This window comes from Mixophyes fleayi, chromosome 2 (genome assembly GCF_038048845.1).
Source record: "Mixophyes fleayi isolate aMixFle1 chromosome 2, aMixFle1.hap1, whole genome shotgun sequence".
Taxonomy (NCBI): Eukaryota; Metazoa; Chordata; class Amphibia; order Anura; family Limnodynastidae; genus Mixophyes; species Mixophyes fleayi.
This window is the reverse complement of record NC_134403.1, coordinates 89,105,112-89,127,251: the sequence shown is the minus strand read 5'-3', so window position 1 is coordinate 89,127,251 and position 22,140 is coordinate 89,105,112. Positions and strand designations below refer to the sequence as shown.

The 22,140-nt window shown below is 41.9% G+C and overlaps 1 protein-coding gene across 2 annotated transcripts in view; it reads left to right on the top strand.

Moving 5' to 3' along the window:
* The window catches only part of RDH5 (retinol dehydrogenase 5), a 51,295-nt gene that overhangs the window by 13,626 nt on the left and 15,529 nt on the right, over positions 1-22,140 (top strand). The window contains exons 1-2 of one of the 2 annotated variants that reach the window (XM_075199602.1): positions 12,511-12,545; positions 16,944-17,273. In XM_075199602.1, the coding sequence (XP_075055703.1) occupies positions 16,961-17,273 (313 nt within the window). In that variant the 5' untranslated portion in view covers positions 12,511-12,545; positions 16,944-16,960. Of the gene's footprint in view, positions 1-12,510; positions 12,546-16,943; positions 17,274-22,140 lie in introns of those variants that run through there. The other variant, XM_075199603.1, reaches the window with a different exon arrangement.

Genomic DNA, 22,140 nt, shown 5'->3' with positions numbered 1-22,140 from the left:
CTCAGCCAATCCCTGCATCATCTGATACAAAGACTCAACATGGCCTGCTAGGGTTTGTGCCGGAGACGGTGTGGATCCACTTGCATCCATCCTAATCTTGTCTCCGTGAGTGGGCCGGTTATAATGTTAGGAACCCCTCCAGCTGGCACAACACAACCCGGAGTCTACTCTGCCAGTCAGGTGTTCACTGGAGCCCCTGATGGTGGGGACAGACTGGGCTGCAGACTGACAGAGGGTCGTGAAGTGTGTACCGGCTGGGGAGAACCCAGGCAAGAAGAGTCAGGTCCACGCAGAGGTCAAAGGCCGGCAGCAGGTAACAGTAATGATGAACAAGCTGAGGTCAGAGGTCACAGGCAAAGTAGCAGAACGGGTAAACAAGCCAAGGATCAGGGTCACAGGAAACACAAGCGAAGTCCAATACGAAGCCAAGGGTCATACACGGGAAGTCAAACGTAGATACAGGATACAGGAACTGGAACAAGCAGGTCAGCAGACTGGAGCACAGAAGCTATAACCGGCAATGAGGCAGCAGACCTCATTGCCTTAAATACCCAGCTGAACCAATCACAGGTTGAACACACTCCTGCAGGTTAATAGAGCAGTCACTAATAGAGCCAATCAGGGCTTGTCCCTGGCCTGCACAGTTGCAGGCTAATGCCTGTAATTGCCTCCTATGATCTGCCCCTATTTAATTAGCCCACAGGCTGTAGAATCGCTGCGCCCGGCTTCCTCCTATTGCCGGGACGCAGCTCTGAAGCGTCTGCTGGTTGCCCCGGCAACGGCCGGGTTATGGCCGGAAATGACGTCCCGGTCGCCATGGCGACGGCCGGGACGCGGGTGAGTGAGTCGCGGCGGCTGGGCACTGCCGCGGCTCGTAACACATAGATTTATATGTATTGCAAAGCCACCAATATTTACACATATCTATGAAATTCTTAAAATCCTTGCTGTGATATCCTGCATCTTATTTCAGAGGCAGGAGAACTACTGGCAAGACAAAAGGTCTAACTGGCATGAATACTTCAGAGAGTCGCAGAATACACATTCCCAAAGAAAAAATACAACCCTCAAACCAGTCATTTCCACACATCACAATACACAAAAGACTTTGTAAACAAAGGCTAATTGTATCAGATATATACATCAGAAATGAAACATTTGCTTTGGAAAGGTTAAACAGAAAAAAACGAATTTTATACCCTGGTCTCAGAAATAACGATTTTGTGCAATTATATAAATAAGCGCCCTGCGCTATTTTCTTTTAATAAATTCATACCATAAGTTATTTATCAGTGATCTGTCACACTTGGCTCATAAGCATTTATGATTTTATTTTTACAATCCAATTCAAATGTCCATTTGGACGCAGGTTTACAGTGTCACACCATACCAAACATCTTAGAGGATCTACATGAATATACAATGCAAGTGAGAATGAATGTAAAAATATTTTTAGACCTCTCCTAGAGGGAAGTTCAAGGAAGAAAATGGCGGTGGCAGGGGGTTGGTGTGACACTGAGATTTGCGGCATGACAGCCATTTCTCCCACTGCGCAGTGACGTGATTAGCATCCTTTTTTATGGCTAAGAAAATCTGTTTATAAATGCCACAAAAATGAAACCTTGCTGTATATGTTGATCTATTATGAAAATGTATCCCTTTGCATCAATAAGCTTACTTAGGACTGGTATGTGTAAAAAAATGTTTCCCCACAATCACAATATCACAATCAGAGAGGTGGTCGGCCAGCAGTGTTGGTTGCCATGGATATGCCAATTTCACTGAACTGTTTATTGATCCTGCAGAGCCATCTACAGAATGTAGACATTCTGTTTATTACAAATGATGCTTCTCATGAGGTTTGAGAAGTTCCAGAGGTGATCCTGTTTATTGCATATTTTCCAACATTGGCATAAAGCTGTCCGGGAGGGGGGGTCCGTCACGGGGGCGTGGCCACGTGAATCGTGTCGTCAGGCCCCTCCCCTGTCAAACGTTGTCAACTTAAGTCCATACTTACCTACTTTCTTCAGCTCCCTTCCGGGAGCCAGCCAGTGGAGGTGGGCGTGAGGGGGCGGGGCGGCCAAAATCGCGTCATTTCGCCCCGGGAATCGCGGCATTTGGGATCTAATTCTGCCCACTTCACTAGGAAGTGGGGCACTTCCTAGTGAAGTGGGCAGAATTCGGGAGATTGCCACACTCGCCCGGGAGTCCAGGAGACTCTCGCAAAATGCGGGAGTCTCCCGGACATTCCGGGAGAGTTGGCAAGTATGCTTAAGTCTATCTCAGCAGGGTGTGTGGCCAGGATGACACATTTAGCCACGCCCCCACCCACTTCACCAACGAACAGGGTATGAAGCGTGAGTCCGGGAGAGCTCCCAAAAATTCGAGAGTCTCCCAGACATTTCAGGAGAGTAGGCAACTATGGTTTATTGTTTAGTGCCTGTGAATTTTGTCTGGTATAGTTTGTGTTGATTATAATTATAGCAATGCATAATCCATAATTTTTATAAAGCAAAGATAAAAGCCAATATATAATTCACCATTTAATTATAGCACAAGTCATCATCATTTATTTATATAGCGCCACTAATTCCTCAGCGCTGTACAGAGAACTCACTCACATCAGTGGGGCTTACAGTCTAAATTCCCTAACATACATACACACACACACACACACACATTCTCAGACACAGACTAGGGTTAATTTGTTGCAGCCAATTACTAGTATGTTTTTGGAGTGTGGGAGAAAACCGGAGCACCCGGAGGAAACCCATGCAAACACAGGGAGAACATACAAACTCCACACAGATACGGCCATGGTCGGGAGTTGAACTCATGACCCCAGTGCTGTAAGACAGAAGTGCTAACCGTGCTGCCAGTCAGATCAGTTCCTGCCCACGGCCACCTTAACAACTTTATGGGCCCCCGGGCAATGCAGTGTACCGGGCCCCTAAAAAAAAAAAAAAATATATATATATATATATATATATATATATATATATATATATATATATATATATATATATATATATATATATATATATATATATATATATATAAATAGTGTGTGTGTAAAAAAAATAGATATGTATGTAAAAAAAAACGTGATTATATATATATATATATATATATATATATATATATATATATATATATATATATATATATATATATATATATATAAAATCACTTTTTTTCTATATATATATATATATATATATATATATATATATATATATATATATATATATATAGGGGCCCCCTTAACTTACCTTAAGTCAGATCCTCTTCTTTTTTCCGCGCCGCTGAGTCTCTTCTGCCCTCTTCCGTGCTGTGGTTGCAGTGAATGCTGGGCGTGACATCACGCCCAGCATTCACTGCGAGCACAGCACGGAAGAGGGGACCAGGGAGGGAGCCGGATCACCGCTGATATGACCACAAGGTAAGTATTTTAAAAAAAAAAAATATTTATTTTTTTTAGGATTCGGATGGGCCCCCCTTGCCTTCAGGGCCCCCGGGCACCTTCCCATCGTGCCCAATGGAAGAGACGGCCCTGTTCCTGCCCCATTGGGGCTTACAGTCTAAATTCCCCAACACAGACAGACAGACAGTCAGACACACACACTAGGGTCAATTTGTTAGCAGCCAATTAACCTACCAGTATGTTTTTTGGAGTGTTGTAGGAAACCGGAGCACCTACTGTAAAACTTGGCCACTATAAAATTATTGGGGAGGAGGAAGCTAGCAAAAGAACCAATCACAAGCTATAATCACACGTTGTAATCATACACCCGTCCGCTCACACAACCCCCTTTCCCCCACCCACCCGCTGGTTTTCATCAGCAATTATCAGGAAAAGGAGGAGAAGCCCTTGGAAATAAATGTCTGCATGGAGCAGGCCTGGGGCTTTGGCTACAGGAAGGAGCGTGTTAGTCATCTTTTTTCAGTAGGTGATAGTGCACTTTTAAAACTTCTCACTACCATGACCCTTTATCACACTTGCCCATGTTGTAGAAGCTTTAGAGAAAAGTTCCTATAGATACTTTGTTAATATGTGCAAATATGCCACCCCAGGCTACTAACGTAACTTGATCACCAGAGTTATAATACAGTTCTATTGGGTTTCATATGGTCACATTCAATAACTAATAAACTATTTGCTTTTATTTTATAACAGCCACAATTTGGGACATAATAGTGATGCCAACACTTGAAAATATTATAAGCAATGTTTTAAAAATGTACTGATTGTCAACAGTTTTACTGACGCATTATTTCTGCAATTCTAATTAAAATTAGAGGTGTTGAGAGAAATAAAGGCTCACATGACGCTATACACGCCCGTATCTTATGGTGGGGTGAATGCTATATGATATTTAGTGCGACCAAATGTTGTCATACCTGATCTTTGGGGGTTTTTCTAAAGGTAAATCTGTGACTGATTTTTGTACTGAATGTCAGTGAATTTACTGATGGATGGTAACCATGGAGCAGACATTTTCAGCAATACCCCAGTGCATAGCATTTAGCAACTTATCAATTATTTTTTCATGATTATTATTACCATCATTCACTTATAAGCACTGCACATTGATTGGATTATGAGACAAACAAATGACTTGCAATGACAATATCAGAATGTAAATAATTTGAAGTAAACATTTCAGGAAAGACAACACAGTTATGCCCCATTCCCTACGGCAGCAATGTGTATCTGGTCTCCAGCAAGTGTTAATAGCACAATCTCCTCCTCACTCCGCTCTGTAAGTCCAGGAAAATCTCTCCCTTAAAGCTGATGGACTTTGCCTACAAACAGCTCCCGTCTTCATGATTAGCTGGGCAGAGCACAGCTCAACACTGGACCTAAGTAGATAGTAGAACTAATCACCAAAGCTGCTGACAGCTGTTTATAGAGAGCCCAAGATCCTGCTCCACCTAAATACTGTGTATCAAGGAGGAAAAGGCTAACAGACTGTGAAGGTAGGAAATGGAATGCAGGGTATGTTGTGTGGATGTCTTGTCACTGACAGGTACTGCTAACACAATACACATTGTAAATATTTAACTCACTTCGTTACTAAGTGACACAGAATTGTGTGATTAATCACTTCAGTACAGATAGTAAAGATTATACAAGAACACATTACAAATAGGAAGTTCAACATGCATGCTTCTTATACTAAGGAAAACCAATTTGCACCGTGGATTAATGATATGGCACCAAGGGGTATATTTACTAAACTGCATGTTTGATGTGAGTGAGTCCTCCGTACAGCGCTGCGGAATTAGCGTTTTATAAATACTTGATGATGATTTATAGGCAATGTGGAATTATTTGCTGTATATTACAGCTTTATGTTTGGCTTCTGTTTGTGTAGCCTTTCTGTGTATGTATGCATATTTTACTGCTTTTATATTATTTTTGTGTATAAAACACAAGTGCAATATTGTTAAATATTGCTTTAGCTACTTTGAGATACGTGTACCCCTTATGTTACTTATACTCTACCTGTTCTGGTGGTTCGTACCTTCTTCAAAATCTCTGGATCGTTCATGCCTGCTGTCTACTCTTTATAAAGGATCGCTAAAGCTTAACTGCCAAGGGCCTAATATAAAAACTTGAAAGTAACAGTCGCATTCATACATACAAAAATGCAGGCTCTTATTGGAACTAGAGTTATTTGAGATACAGGGGTCATTTTTGAGTGAGCACCTAAAAGTATAAGGCCTTAATTACCAATGTTAATTGACACTTGTGGGTCCTAAGCCTGTTTATATGGGGTGCACATCAATATGTATAGTTATTTGGCGTTGTGTGTGGGATGAGCAAATATTTGCTCATTTTTGTCCTGAAAGAATGTAGCAGATTTATGCTATTACAGAATTAATACATTTTCTTTTTTACGGATCGAGATATTACAATGAGCTGGAAAGTGTAGATAATGATCGTGGTTTATGGTCTTACCCTAATTTTAAAACACCAGTCGAAAGATCTCTAAATATATAATATATTTATCCCCAGAATTGGCTATATTTAATAACTTTCAGAGGAAGTCACACACTCTCTCTGAGCAGACAATGATTTCCACCTTGGCTGTCTTCAGAAGGAAAACCATTTTGCACCCGTGGATTAATAAGGCACCAAGAATGTAGAATGTGCTGTGTTTCTGCAACATTATTGCTACTGTAACAAAGCAATGAGATGTGTGCACACCTTTCACACATAACAATAAAAACTACATTGTACCTGTAGGAATGTTTTCTTCTTAACTCAGCTGTAGGTGAAGGAAGAGGGGAGCAGTAACAGTACAGTGTAGAATCGCTATGTATAGACCTGAAATTTAGATGGTGGTGTAACTCAGTACCCACTCACTATTTTCAGAGGGGCATCATTTACTCTGCATTGATACTTCTGTGCGTTAACGTGCATTTAACTACTGCACTTAAATACTAACAAGATGAATTTGCTTACTCATTGCTTTCATCAATGATCTAACCCAGTACATAAATGAGGGCACATAAACAGTATTTCTGGGGGAAAAGGAAATGTTAACTATATTTAAGATAGAGGTGCCTGCTCTCCCGGGAGTCCGGGAGACCTACCCGAATTTCGGGAGTCTCCCGGACATTACAGGAGAGTTGGCAAGTATGTTATTAATTCTGGATCAGCTGGCATTTAGGTTTAGGGGCCCTTTAAATTGGGACCTCTGAATCAAGTAAGGAAAACAAAAAACGAAAAACAAAGTCATAAGGGGGTACTTCTTACCCATAGACTTCAGCAGTGTATTACCTGATATGATGTTGGCATTAACAGGCCTTGTGGGGAGCCTTATCATGACAAGTGTTGTATAAGTGGTGCTAAACCTTACTGGGTGTTGGAAAATAGTTTCAGCCTCACATAATGACGCACCATTTGTGTATAGGTAGAAATGTACATGCATTTCCAGTTGCACTTGTCTTACAATAAAGAGCATAGATGCATCCAGATTATCAGGCGCCGTCACCGCTGTTCCTCTACGAAGCGGGGATGGTCACCTGACGGATTCGGCCGGGAACATCCTGTTGCTAGGCAACAGGCACGCAGCGTCCCCATCCGTCTCAACGCTGTCGGGGGAAAGTGGGAAAAATGTGCAGGGAAAACTAGGATTCATGGGAATCCTACAGGTGGCAGATCCCTTTATTCTGCCTGTGAACAGGTATATTTATTGTATAAGAGAAAATCATAATTTAAAAATAAATATATATATATATATATATATATATATATATATATATATATATATATATATATATATATATATATATATATATTTAGAAGGAAGCATACATCCATTGTGGTGAAAAGTGGGAATAATGCAGCATATTGGGACACCCTAGCTTTATGTATATCTCATCCCTTACTGCACTCTCTTATCTATATTGTAATTTCTGAAATGTAGCCAATGAGATATTGCTTGTGAAGCCAGTCAGCACCTGCTCTGCTCTAAAAAGGAGCAACCCCCTTTCTGCTAACAGCTCACTCACTGTGATAAACACTGTAATGACACAGACGAGCAAACACATACAGCACAAATAAAGACAAACACTCGTATACACTGATCAGCCAAAACATTAAAACAACTGACAAGTGAACTGAATAACATTGATTATCTTGTTACAATGGCACCTTTCAAGGGGTGGGATATATTAGGCAGCAAGTGAACATTGTAGCTTGCTGCGTATGGAGCCGCGTAGCCGCAGACTGCTCAGAGTGTACACCGTCGAAAGTGCCTACAATGGGCGCGTGAGTGCCAGAACTGGACCATGAAGCATTGGAGGAAGATGGCTTGGTCTGATGAATAGCTTTTTCTTTTACATTATGTGGATGGTTGAGTGTGAATGTGTTGTTTACCTGGGAAAAAGATGGCTCCAGGATGCACTATGGGAAAAAAGGCAAGCTGGTGGAGGCAGTGTGATGCTCTGGGCAATGTTCTGCTGGGAAACCTTGGGTCCTGGCATTCATATGGATGTTACTTTGACATGTTCCACCCAGAGCTGGATTAAGGCTCTGGGGGGCCCGGGGCACTTTAGGCAGGGGGGCCCCTATGATGTAACATGGTTATCATTTTAGACAAACACACAGGCAATGCTGTGTGCACTACTGTTAGGTGCACGCAGCTCTGCCTTCACAAGCAGTACAACGTGAAGCATGACATACCTCCCAACTGTTCCTGTAGTTGGACCCAATTCTGACTACACGAGACAGTCACCCAAATTCAGGACTGCCGGACCAGATTCAGAACAGTTGGAAGACTGTCCTGTTCTCTCCTACCTGTTTTTGTCACTTTCTCCACCTGTGGCTGCTGGTGTCTTTAGCTCAGTTGCTGCTTGTCTGGATCTTGGAATGTTGTGGGCCCTATTTGGTAAAAAAAATGGGTACATGAAAATTAGAAAATTCCAACCAACCCTGATGTTAAATCAATAGTATTCCCATTTAATATATAAACATATTTCCCTCCCTCGAAAAAGCCCTATCAATAAATTAAATGGCATTTATGTTTAAAATATATAACCATTTTCCACAATCATCTACGGCATTAAATAATTCATATTCACATTTAATAAACAGACCTAATTTTCCCCAAAACACGACACATTTATTTATGAGCTTCCAAACCACCCCAGCATCAAATTTAAAGGTCCAATCACCCCATCTTAAATTGATAGCCAACACTATTATATTAAATTGCCCCACCATCACTCCACAAATAAAAGATCACCCATTAAATAATTAGCATCCACCTGCAATCCAAGTTAAATTAAGAACCCCCCTTCCCTCCCACATTATATTAACATACTACCCCCCTCACACACACACATTATATTAACATACTACCCCCCTCACACACACACATTATATTAACATACTACCCCCCTCACACACACAATATATTAACATACTACCCCCCTCACACACACATTATATTAACATACTACCCCCCTCACACACACAATATATTAACATACTACCCCCCTCTCACACACATTATATTAACGTACTACCCCCACTAACTTTGTTTTATCTGCTCGCTGTATGACCTTGTTTCTCTTCACAAATGGGACGGCACCTGTCACGTGGTGCACGTCCCATGTGACACCAATAGCAGCCACACATGGGGGAAGGGGAGGACGGATCGTAGGAATCCGCAGCCAATGATAGAAGGTGGCTGGTCTTGGAGGAGGGGCCAGCCACCAAGTAATAGAGACTTGGGCCAGTGCAGGGACCGGCCCAAAATAGTCCTTTTTTTTTCTGCCCAGCCCAGCGGGCATATGTCCCCCAGCTCCCCGTCCCAGCCCGCCTCAGAAAATAGTATTGATACGGCACATTAAAAAAAAAAAAAGAAACACTGATAAAATGACATCAGTTTTAACATAAATATATATATATATATCAAAATTATTGACATGTTATAAATGTTTCTTTCTTTTTAATGTGCGGTGTGTGTGTGTGTGTGTGTGTGTGTATATATATATATATATATATATATATATATATATATATATATATATATATATATGTAGACACACACAACAAATATGTTATGGGATCCCCTATTTTGTTAGTAATTAAAGTACTTATGTCTTTTCTATTAAATGTTTAATTAACATATATATACACACACACACACACACACACACATATATATATATATATATATATATATATATATATATAAACATAACCACATACATACATACATACATACATACATACATATTCCAAGTGAATGTGTGACTCACCTTGGCAGCCACGTTCAGCACAGCATCCCAGTAGCTTTTGGTATGTGAGGAGCTGCTGCTGCTGCTGCACATGCGCAGCAGCTCCATTTCGGCCATCTTAGAATAGACTGATGTACAGCACCGCGGCTGCTGTACATCAGGGCAGCTGTCAAATTCTGCGGGGGGCGGTGCGCCTGCGTCAGGGGGGCCGCACAAGCAGCAGAATCGGATCACCAACTGACAGGTGATCCGATCAGCTGGCGGCCGGCGGCGGGGGGCCCTCAGAGAGAGGGGGGCCCGGGGCACGTGCCCCCTGTGCCCCCCCCTTAATCCGGCCATGGTTCCACCTACTTAAACATTGTTGCAGACCAAGGACACCCCTTAATGGCAGCAGTATTCCCTGATGGCAGTGGCCTCTTTCATCAGGATAATGCGCCCTGCCACACTGCAAACATTGTTCAGGAATGGTTTGCGAAACATGACAAAGAGACAAAGAGTTCAATGACTTGGCCCCCAAATTCCCCAGATCTCAATCCGATTGAGCATCTGTGGGATATACTGTAAAAAGTCAGAGCCATGGAGGCCCCAACTCGCAATTTACAGGACTTAAAGGATCTGCTGGTAACGTTTTGGAGCCAGCTACCACAGGGGGACCAACACAATATTAGGCTGTGGCTATAATGTTGTGACTGATCTGTGTATAATTAGTTACCTTTGTACTCTCCTGTTAAATTTGAACACTCAATACCCACTCACTTTCATGCAAATCACATTCTTACTGCGACTAAGTGCTCCCATTACTTCACACTTCTTAATTACTAATACAACTATATAATCTGTCAGGCCAATGGAGTTGATGATGGCTCAGCTCTAATTATTTCAGGTTTTTAATAAAAATGTTAGTTTTATGGAATATAAATTCTGATTTTCTGTTCATCTGGGTTCTGTCATTTTTATTCGTTATTTACACTCCTCTCATAATATTTTATATATTCATTGTCTGAACTGTCGCCATAAGAGATGGTTTGTATGCAGTGCAATTAATGTCTGTAAAATCTCGGTCTCATTCTGAGGTCTGTGGTCTTACCTAATTTTGTCAAATTCAGATGGATATGAGCAGGGGTGTGTCCAGTGGTTTTCTCTTAAACCAGATGCATATGTGGAAAGGTTTGTATATAGCCATGGTGCAGCCTGAGGCAGTCACAGAACTACTATCCTAAATACACACACATATACATACATGTATGTATATATATATATTTTGCATGTTTACTTCGTATCTAGATGTGTTTTGTCTTCACAGAGATGTACATTTTATTGAGCTGTACTTAGAAGCAGGGAGTGAACAGACATGTATGGAAGACTTAGCAGTCATTTTATTAACAGAAACCATAAACTACCTTCAAGTGTCCTTCCTCGTCACACAGTGCCTTGATGACTTGAAGGTGCTGGTCCCAGGGATATGAAATAAGGGTTGGAGATCTGATACTGCTAAATAAAAGGAGAGAGTTTAATATTCAAGACACATACCAAATCATGAAGACTTCTGGGGCTAAATGTATCAAGCCAAGAGTTTTCCTGCGGATTTGAAAAACCAATTAGATTCTAGCTATCATTTATTTAGTACATTCTACAAAATGAAAGTTAGAATCTGATTGGTTGCTATAGGCAACATCTCCACTTTTCAAATCCGCTGGAAAACTCTCAGCTTGATACTATTAACTCCCTGGAGAGAATTTGCTTGGAAAAGAAAATGTAGTTGAAGCGGAACTGTACTACACCATGTGGGATGCTGAAGCGCCCCCCTCTTTCTCCCAGAGTGGGGTAACCATCCATTATATACGTAGCAGAGAGAGGATCCTGCAGGACAAGGACAGTATGGTTGGACAGTATGCACTCGAATTGGGAAAGACGCTGAGGGGTTGTGGGTTTAAGGAATGTCTGTAGGAAGTGGCGTATTTGGAGATATTGGTAGAATTTAAAATATTACAAATCCTGTTCTATAACATTTTATAAAATTTGCCATTAAGGCCATCAAGTCTTGGCGCTTTCCCTAGTTTGAGGGTTTTTATAACTTTATGAACCTTCTCTGATGTAATAGGGAAGGTTAGTGGTTCAACCTGTTGCCCAATTTATCTGCGGCAATCTTGTGTGTTCCCAAAATGTCTGTTTATTCTTCTCATCTATGGGATCTTGTTCATAGAGTGTGCTATTAAACAATAACATAGTATCCACTATGTCATCCCCTTTATGAACAATGATTTCTTTGTCATCCTTTAGAGCATTTTCTCCTCTTAACAGATTTGAGAGAAGCCTACTTTCCTAGTTTATGGAATAGATAGTTCTCATTTGCTGTTTGTGGTTGGTTCTGCTATGGCGCAACTTGAGGTGTCTGTAAGGGGAGAGAAGTGGGTGGGGTATTGGGGAGGGGGAGAGATAGGGGGAATATGCAGGAGTATCGGTACAGACAATATACTCTGGTTGCTGGAATTGCAGCAGATGATTATAGCTTTTTGCTGTTTTCAATAAAAGCATCATTCTCAAAAGTTCCCAAAACCAATCAAACTATACCATACAAACGCACAGCCCAATAAGCATGAAGCAATACAAATTACCCTCCCCCCCCCTAAATACGCCGTAGGCAAATTCAAACCAACACCCAACCCACTTCTCTCCCCTTACAGGCACCTCAAGTTGTGCCACGGCAGAACCAACCACAAACAAGACCAAACCTACAGGAATCGGAACGACCTCCAAAACACACAAGACAAGCGCAGACGTCCAAGGTAAACCCCCTTAAAAGGGTCCCTACTACCTCCATTCTCATTCGCTGTTTGTCTATCCCTTAATTGGGCAACAGAGTTGTCAAATGGGATTTTTCTCTGTTGGTAATATAATTTATTCCCAGGAGAAGGAGAAAGCTTGTATTGTTGGTCAGCCTCAGTTAGTTCTGCTTGTGTTTTTTTGGTATAACACTGAATGATTGTTGTTCTGTTGTTTAACAAAGGAAATTATATTTCCCTCATATCACAACTTTTGCTGCCTAACATAGTAACAGTGGGTTATTTAAATGTCCTTGATTAGTTGTGATGTATGATTACCATGTATAGGTTGCTTTTTACAACCTTTTTAATTCATTTTTCTAACTTCTTACATTCACTGTTTAGTACTTTTTCATTTGAAAATATGGAAGTATTGTATTATAATGTAAAATGTTAACAAACCCTGAGTGATTAGACTATTTAGTTACAACACCCCATTGTGGGCAGATAAAACTACACCATAACACAGGCATATATAGACAATAAAATATATAATAAATTGTTGTCAAAGAGCTATGATCAAATACAAGCATCTACCAGTCCCATCTGACTAATATTTAGCATTCTAGAGAAAGCAGAGCTCACAGAGAGCATCCTTTTAACTGCCACACAATACAAAGAACATTCTTGTGACCACCACACAACACAGAGATCATGAACCCCTCTAAAGCTGCTCCAGTTTTTAAATATCCTTCAACCATTTTCATCACCCTTTTTCACTTTTTCCAACGCCTCTTGAAAGCAATATGCTGTAAACTTTTCTTTTTACATTGAGAGGCTATTTGGACCCTCTTTTAGCCACATTTCATCGACCTATTCCTCAATCCCTGCTCTCTGGCCCAAACATCCAAACTCAGGCCTAACAGTCTCCGCCATCATCTTGTCACAGCAGTCTTCTATTTCATTTGTTTCTTTATACATAACAGGCAGCCAACAGAACTTTTATCGTTCCGGAACATCTTACACTTACTCACTGCACTGTCAATAATTGGATTTGCTGCTAGGCTGCTGACACGAAATCCGCGAGTCTTTAACGGATCCCTTGTATCTGCCAGGTTTGGTATTGCTCACTCAGGGGTGCGGAGTCTAACGAGTATGTGGTATTCACCAGGGTTCCCCGCAAGGAGGTATGGTCTTAGCTGCCCCTATCCCGCAGGTCGTGGTCCCCTGGGTGAGTGCTGGGCAGATTCGTAGGAGGAGCCAGAAGCAGAGAAGGCAGAAGGCGGCTGATACCGGGCGGTGACCAGCAGAGGCGTGGAGTTACTGAAGCAGCAGTAGATCAATATGCGCAACGGAGGTGCAGAACTGTATCTGACTTGAAGATAGCAGTCAGAGCAACGGCAGGAGAGTCACTGGAACAGCGGTAGTTCAATATGAGCAAAGTAGATGTAGAACTATAGCTGAGCTGATTCTGGTAACTCAGAGCAACGGCAGGAGAGTCACTGGAACAGCAGCAGTTCAATATGAGCAAAGTAGATGTAGCACTATAGCTGAGCTGATTATGGTAACTCAGAGCAACGGCAGGAGAGTCACTGGAACAGCGGTAGTTCAATATGAGCAATGGAGAGGTAGATGAATTCAAGAGAGGAAATGGAACCTCGGACACAGCAGTAGCAGCTGTGGATGCTGCAGAGAGGTAGCGCTGCAGCCAGCACGAAGAGGAATACTCGTGAGAAGCAGACGCCACACTGGAGCAACAGGAGTCTCGGGTAGACTGGAGGGAGCCAGATCCTCACAGCGAGTGAATGAACTCGAAGAACAGGCGTCTGACAGGAGGAAGTAGGTTTAAATACCGCTCCAAAATGCTGTGACCAATGAGGAATGAGTAGGAGGTCTGAAGAGAGAGCCGACTTGCACATGCGCAGAACCCGAGGCAAGATGGCGGTCGCCATCCAAGGATAGCGATTTGTTTTGTTTTTTTATCTGCTTGATGTTTTATGCGTTTTACATACTTCTTCCTTATTTTAAGCTCTCCTGAATATAGACCAATTTTTCCAAGTCCCTTGAAGAGACCGAAATGGAGGTTTGACTTTTTATTGTATACAATGCTGTCTGTGGTTCTTAGTGGTGTTCTGTGCATTATCAATACGTGTTGCAAAGCTGTAAATGCTTTTTGCATATATTATTACATTAATTAAGTGTGAGAATATGGCACCAGCTCTTTTTCCATTTCTTTTCGGCACAGAAATAGCAACATAAGTAATGGAACAGGTGTGATGTGATCTCATACTCTCACATAATATTCCCCAAGACAGCAGTGAATGAGGTCTTTCATCTTTTGTATTATGCAAAAAAAAAGAAACTAGAAATATCCTACGGATATATAAGGGCCACACTAGATTAGCAATTTTAGCATTGTAATCCGAGTAATTGCATCCATCTACATGCAATTTTGTTGCATGCATTTTTTTCTGGTGTTCCAGTATGTGGTCTGCAAGCATGTCTAAAAGCAACAACAAACAGCACTATAGCGCTAATTAACTAACATTGCTTTTAGGTATAAAGTTTGCACTGAGCCACAACAACCAATCAGAAATAAGTGTCTGTGATTTAGAGAGAATGTTGCACCTAAATGACATGTTAGTAAAAAACCATATGGTCTCATGCAACCGGTGTGACAAACAAATACAGCAATATTATAGGACTGTGGCACAACAGTATGGCAGACAGGTGCATGTCTAGCAGGGTCCGTTAGGGACCATTGTCAACAGGTCATGACTGCGTAACAACGGGTCGTGGCTATGTCACAATCTGGGCATGGCCACAATCCCAGGAGAGTGGCTTGTTATGGTGAAGTACTAGATCGCTCTGTTTGCACCTCCCCACAAAACGTCCATTAATTGCTATGCGCACCCAGGGTGTGTGAACGGGACATAATTCCCAACATTTAGAGCATTGGTCTGTCCACCTAAATCAAGATAGATGGTAGGTATTGTGTAGCACAAATATAATTATTTTCTTGGTAAACGGAGAACAATTTTTTCCATTCACTAACAGGGGAGGGCTGGCAAATTTCAGCCCGAGGGGTAAGACTCAACTCAGCAGCCTATTTTAAAGGAAAAAAATGCATGTGGCCCATTGACCCAGCCCAAGGTAGCCCACTGTGGGACCAGCCCAGGGGGCAGATGCCCCCCCCAGCCCAGCCTGCCCCTGTTAGTAACAATATTTAGTTGACTTTATACATTATTTTATATTATTATATTGTTTGGCTTACCATCTATCTGGTTACCCCCGATTTTTCCTCTTTATGAGTGAAAAGTCTGGGTCTCTAGTTGCTCATCCTCCAGCTGGAACCTTGCTCTAGTTCCTGGTAACCTTTAGAAAGTAGCCGTAATTGGTTAAAGCACAGGCTGCTTACAATGGGTTTCTGCTACGACACCCATTGCCTGCCCTTGTTTCTGTGGCTGTTGTTAGCCAGATCAGGAAGAGAAAGGTTTGGCGGAGTTTGAAGCCCAAAGTTGTAAACTACTTAAGCAGAAGAGCAGAGGTGAAAATTCAAGGTCCTGCGAAAAATGCTAGGTCTCAGGACATCCATGATTTATTTCAAAGCCCTGTGTCATTTTGGCCATCAATCTAACTTAGGTGAAAAATATAATTCCTAAGGTGGGGGTGAAGAGCTGTAAGTAGGGTTTAAAAGCTTCTGAGGAGAGTCTGTCAAGACTGAAATGTGCCATTATTCTCAATGTGTATTCCTCACACCCCAATTCCTGAACTTGTGATTCTGGTTTTATTTCCTATTTTATTTTCTAAAACTAATTTGTGCAAAACATATTATATGTCTCTTTATTACCTTTTTTAAATAAGCCTTGGAATCATTTTGAGTCTAAACATATTTAATCTAGCGTATGTCTCCGTGATTCTGTGTGAACTTACGAAGTCAAGGGAGGCTCATGCTACCTATGTATGTAATTTAAGTGTGAAACATTAATGAGTGGTTCTGGTGAACGTAAGGACACCATAATAAATATTTTGTGGTGGCAGGAAAAATGTATTCATTGTTAATTAACTAAGGTAACACCAGTCACAGCCAGCTGTTCAGATTGCTGTTCGTGGCACAGGGCAATTGTATATATTAGGGCATAGTGTAAACTAACACTCTGGCACACTGCCAGAGTGGGGCATAGTGTATACTTGGGCAATAGGACATACAATATACTTGCATGGGTATTGTACTGTATAAAAGGTATATTAGGCTACACTGTATTCTGCCTTACATGTGTACACAGTCATATTCAAATACATTTGGGACATAACCAAAAGCGGCATAGCCCAGTGTGACATGGCCTAAAAATTAGTCTCTTTTATTCTTATCAAATATAATCACCTCTATATATGTTTCACCTCTCTTCTTTTTCGTAATAGGGCTCTACGAGGACTCCATGTGGTGTTACGTGCTTCTATTTGCCATTGCATGGGCTATTGGATGGCTGTTACGAGACAGACAGACAATTTCACGGTTATCTGACAAACATGTCTTTATCACTGGTTGTGACACAGGCTTTGGAAACCTGCTGGCCAAACGACTAAACAGAAAAGGTTTTCAGGTCCTGGCGGGATGTCTCACACAAACTGGAGCAGATGACCTGCAAAAAGCATGTCCTATGGGACTGAAAGTCACTTTACTGAATGTCACCAGCCCAGATAGCATCAAAAGGGCAGTGGAGTGGGTGAAGGCAGAGGTGGGAGATAGAGGTAGGATATAAAATCAGAAAGCAATGGTGATCATGTGCCCTGAAACAATAAATATATATATATATATATATATATATGTAACATGAGAATTTCAACAGCGTAACTAATGTATAATAATGTATATATTCAAATGATTACTTTAAAAGTAAAGTATACAATTTATTTTCATATAAATTATCAGTGAAATATTTCCGCATAAACTACTGTAAAAAGAAGCTATGTTTTATTTGCCTATTTGCATTAATGTTTTCACGTTAATGTATTTTCATTAATGATTATATGATTAACAGGTGTTAATGTATGTAATCATTTTGCATATTTTTTTTCTGTGCGTTCTAATGGGACTTTATGTATACATATGCATTGTACGTGTCATGCAGTGTGTTGGGCCTCTCCGCATACGGCAAGTGCCTCATTATGGACTTTGTGTTCCTTGATGGAGAAACAAAAGTTTGTACTGACTGATGGAAGGATTGTGGGTGGATTGAGAGCGTTCCTGTAAGTGTAGTTTAAGGGAGCAGTGCAAAAACAAGATTTCATTTTGTGGACCAAGATCATTGTAATGAGATGAAGGGGTGGAGAGAGTGCATTTTAGGGGCGTTCCTTGCTGGCAGAAGGGCCACATTTCCACTCGACCAAAGGACCTGATTCTTGCACTAACTCAGAGCTTGTGGCGATGACGTCTTGTCTTATACTTTTATACACATAGGAGGAGAGATGCATTCCTTAGTTCACTTTGCCCAAACTAAAACAAAGCTTCAACCACACAAAAGTACCAAATGTAATGAAGACACTCCCGATGTCACCTCACAGAGGGGGAACATGGTATGACTGGACCACATAGTAAAAATTGATATAGGGCAAGACAATGCTATTTCATCCACCAGAGGCCTAGACCAAATTGTCTCTATGGCACAGGAATAACTAGGGCAATATGCAGCGGTCACAGTGGAAATTTAAAAGTGATGGTATGACATATCATCTCATACCGGCACACTTTGAGCACTGGGTATATACATATTATACAGAGATGTACTGATGATTATATACATACATATATACAGGCACATAAGGGGAATGTTATAATCATGGAGTAATCTGAAAATGTCTCTAATGGAACAACCATACAACCAGTGCCGGACTGGCCATCTGGCACTTCTGGCAAATGCCAGAAGGGCCGATGGACAGATGGGCCGGTCCGGTCCCTGGCAGTCGGTGCACGGTGTACTGACAGCGTACACCATGCACTGACACAGCGTGCATTGACAGCCTGGTGGCTGGCTCCTCCCCAGGAACCAGCCACCAGATCACATGGGCAGCGCTGCGCGCTGCACTGTCGAGTCGGCCGGATCTGAGGAGCGTGGAACAGAAGAAGAAAGAAGACAGAAACAGGAAGAGAAAAGAAGATGAAAAGGTAAGTACAGTAAAACGGTGGGGTGGGGGGGGGGAGATAGCGGGTGACGGATGCCACACAGAAAGCAGGAAAAGGGGGAAGATAATGGCACACAAAGCAGGAAAAGGGGGAAGAGAATGGCACACAGAAAGCAGGAAAAGGGGGAAGAGAATGGCACACAGAAAGCAGGAAAAGGGGGAAGAGAATGGCACACAGAAAGCAGGAAAAGGGGGAAGAGAATGGCACACAGAAAGCAGGAAAAGGGGGAAGAGAATGGCACACAGAAAGCAGAAAAAGGGGGAAGAGAATGGCACACAGAAAGCAGAAAAAGGGGGAAGAGAATGGCACACAGAAAGCAGGAAAAGGGGGAAGAGAATGGCACACAGAAAGCAGAAAAAGGGGGAAGAGAATGGCACACAGAAAGCAGGAAAAGGGGGAAGAGAATGGCACACAGAAAGCAGGAAAAGGGGGAAGAGAATGGCACACAGAAAGCAGAAAAAGGGGGAGGATAATGGCACACAGAAAGCAGGAAAAGGGGGAATATAATGGCACACAGAAAGCAGGAAAAGGGGGAAGATAATGGCACACAAAGCAGGAAAAGGGGGAAGAGAATGGCAGACAGAAGCAGGAAAAGGGGGAAGAGAATGGCACACAGCAGGAAAAGGGGGAAGAGAATGGCACACAAAGCAGGAAAAGAGGGAAGAGAATGGCAGACAGAAAGCAGGAAAAGGGGGAAGAGAATGGCACACAGAAAGCAGGAAAAGGGGGAAGAGAATGGCACACAGAAAGCAGGAAAAGGGGGAAGAGAATGGCACACAGAAAGCAGGAAAAGGGGGAAGATAATGGCACACAAAGCAGGAAAAGAGGGAAGAGAATGGCACACAGAAGCAGGAAAAGAAGGAAGAGAATGGCACACAGAAAGCAGGAAAAGGGGGAAGAGAATGGCACACAGAAAGCAGGAAAAGGGGGAAGAGAATGACACACAGAAAGCAGGAAAAGGGGGAAGAGAATGGCACACAGAAAGCAGAAAAAGGGGGAAGAGAATGGCACACAGAAAGCAGGAAAAGAGGGAAGAGAATGGCACACAAAGCAGGAAAAGAGGGAAGAGAATGGCAGACAGAAGCAGGAAAAGGGGGAAGAGAATGGCAGACAGAAGCAGGAAAAGGGGGAAGATAATGGCACACAGAAAGCAGAAAAAGGGGGAAGAGAATGGCACACAGAAAGCAGAAAAAGTGGGAAGAGAATGGCACACAGAAAGCAGGAAAAGGGGGAAGATAATGGCACACAAAGCAGGAAAAGAGGGAAGAGAATGGCACACAGAAGCAGGAAAAGGGGGAAGAGAATGGCACACAGAAAGCAGGAAAAGGGGGAAGATAATGGCACACAAAGCAGGAAGAGAATGGCACACAGAAAGCAGGAAAAGGGGGAAGAGAATGGCACACAGAAAGCAGGAAAAGGGGAAAGAGAATGGCACACAGAAAGCAGGGGGGGGAGAGAAAAGTGAGGATGCCACACGGGGGAGGGGAGGGCTGTATATTCCTACTGGATATTTATATAACCTCACATTTTATGCAAATGTAATTTAGTGTTGTTAATATGTTTACTTTGTGGCATAATATGATTTGGGGCACTACTGTATGGCATAATATGATTTGGGGCACTACTGTATGGCATAATATGATTTGGGGGCACTACTGTATGGCATAATATGATTTGGGGGCACTATTGAGGTATAATATTAACCGGGGGCAGTATTGTGGTATAAAATAATTTGGGGGAACTATTGTACGAACTGGGGCACTATTGTGGCATAATATGATTTGGGGGCTATTAATTGAAAGTGGGGCCGTTTGGGGGAAAAATAACGTCTATTTATTAAATGTGAATAGGAATTATTTAATGGCATTGATGGTTGGGGGAAATAGGTATATTTCTTAAACGTAAATGCGATTTAATTTATTGCTGGGGTTGTTTGGAGGGAGGTATATAGGTTTATTTATTAAACGTGAATACTACAATTTTAATGCTGAGGCTGGAGGGAGGCCTAATTATAAAACATGGATTGCATTGATTAAACACCAGGGCTGGTTGGAGGTTTCTAAATTACATGTACCCTTTTTTTTTTACAAATAGGGCTTTCAGCATTCGAGGATCCAGACAAGCAGCAACTAAAGACACCAGCAGCCACAGGTGGTGTAAGTGACAAGAACACAGCTGGGGAAGTCCCGAATTTTGATGACTGTCTCGTTTAGTGAGATTTGATCAGACTACAAGGACAGTTGGGAGGTAAGTCCCACTTCACACTGTACTGCTTATGAAGGCAAAGCTGCGGGCACCTAACAGTATTGCACACAGTATTGCTTGTGTATTTGTCTAACATTGTGTCTAATATGATAACCATGTTACATAATAGGGGCCCCCTGTCTTAAATAACCCAGGCCCCCCGAGCGTTAATCCAGCTCTGGTTAGCAGGAGGAATCTGATAGTTGCTCCCAGTCCCTGGACAGGACACAGCCTGCAGAGCAAGTCGAGGAGCTCTAGGTCTCACAAGATTTGGTAATCTTGTGAGACTAAGAGCTTCCCTGTTCACTCTACAGGAAGTTCCCACCCTGATGGATGTCAGCAGCATAGATAAGTACAGTGGGCTGGGGGTGTCATAATGTGCCTGGGGGGATGGCGTGATGTGGCTGGGAGGGCATGATAAATGTAATGTTTTATTATAATGTATGTATCAATGCCCCATGTTGGCCACGCCCTTTATGGCGCCGCCGCTGCGCGACGGCTCACGATTTTTTTCCTTCTGGACCTGAGGTGGGCCTGTGTACTTTAAATGCCAGGGCTGATTTTTAGTCCCAGTCCAGCCCTGCATACAACTATTGAAAAAGTAATCATAAATAAACTAAAATGTTGATGATAACATTAGAGTATACTAAGATATGTTATAACAATAATTAATATTAATAGCTATTAGATTATAAAATTAATAAAATAAATTTACAGGTGTCGCAAATTTCTTTAGGACAACAATTTGCCCCAAATCATCTTCCTTCATTTGTACAAAGAAGGCCCTACTAAATATAATTTCATGAAGTAAATTAAAATTACAATAAAATTAAGACAAGTATACAAACCAGCACAAATAGATTCTCAGATGTGAGCCACAGAGATGCCAGTTTTGGTAACACATCAGATTAGCCTCCATCATAGCAGCCATTTTATGTAACAGTAAAACACATACCGTATCCCAGAGGTAATATCACTTCTAGCTGCCATACAACAATTACATATCCATATACAGGGATCTTACAATTTATAAAATTGTGTCTAGTTGAAGTAATTGCTGTTATTGACCTTCTTACAACATAATACATTATGTTGTACATTCATGAAATGCCTCACCATATAATTTACCAAGTTTTGATGAACCTCTGAACGGAGAGAGAGGAGTGAGAGTTTCATTCCCAAATATGCCCT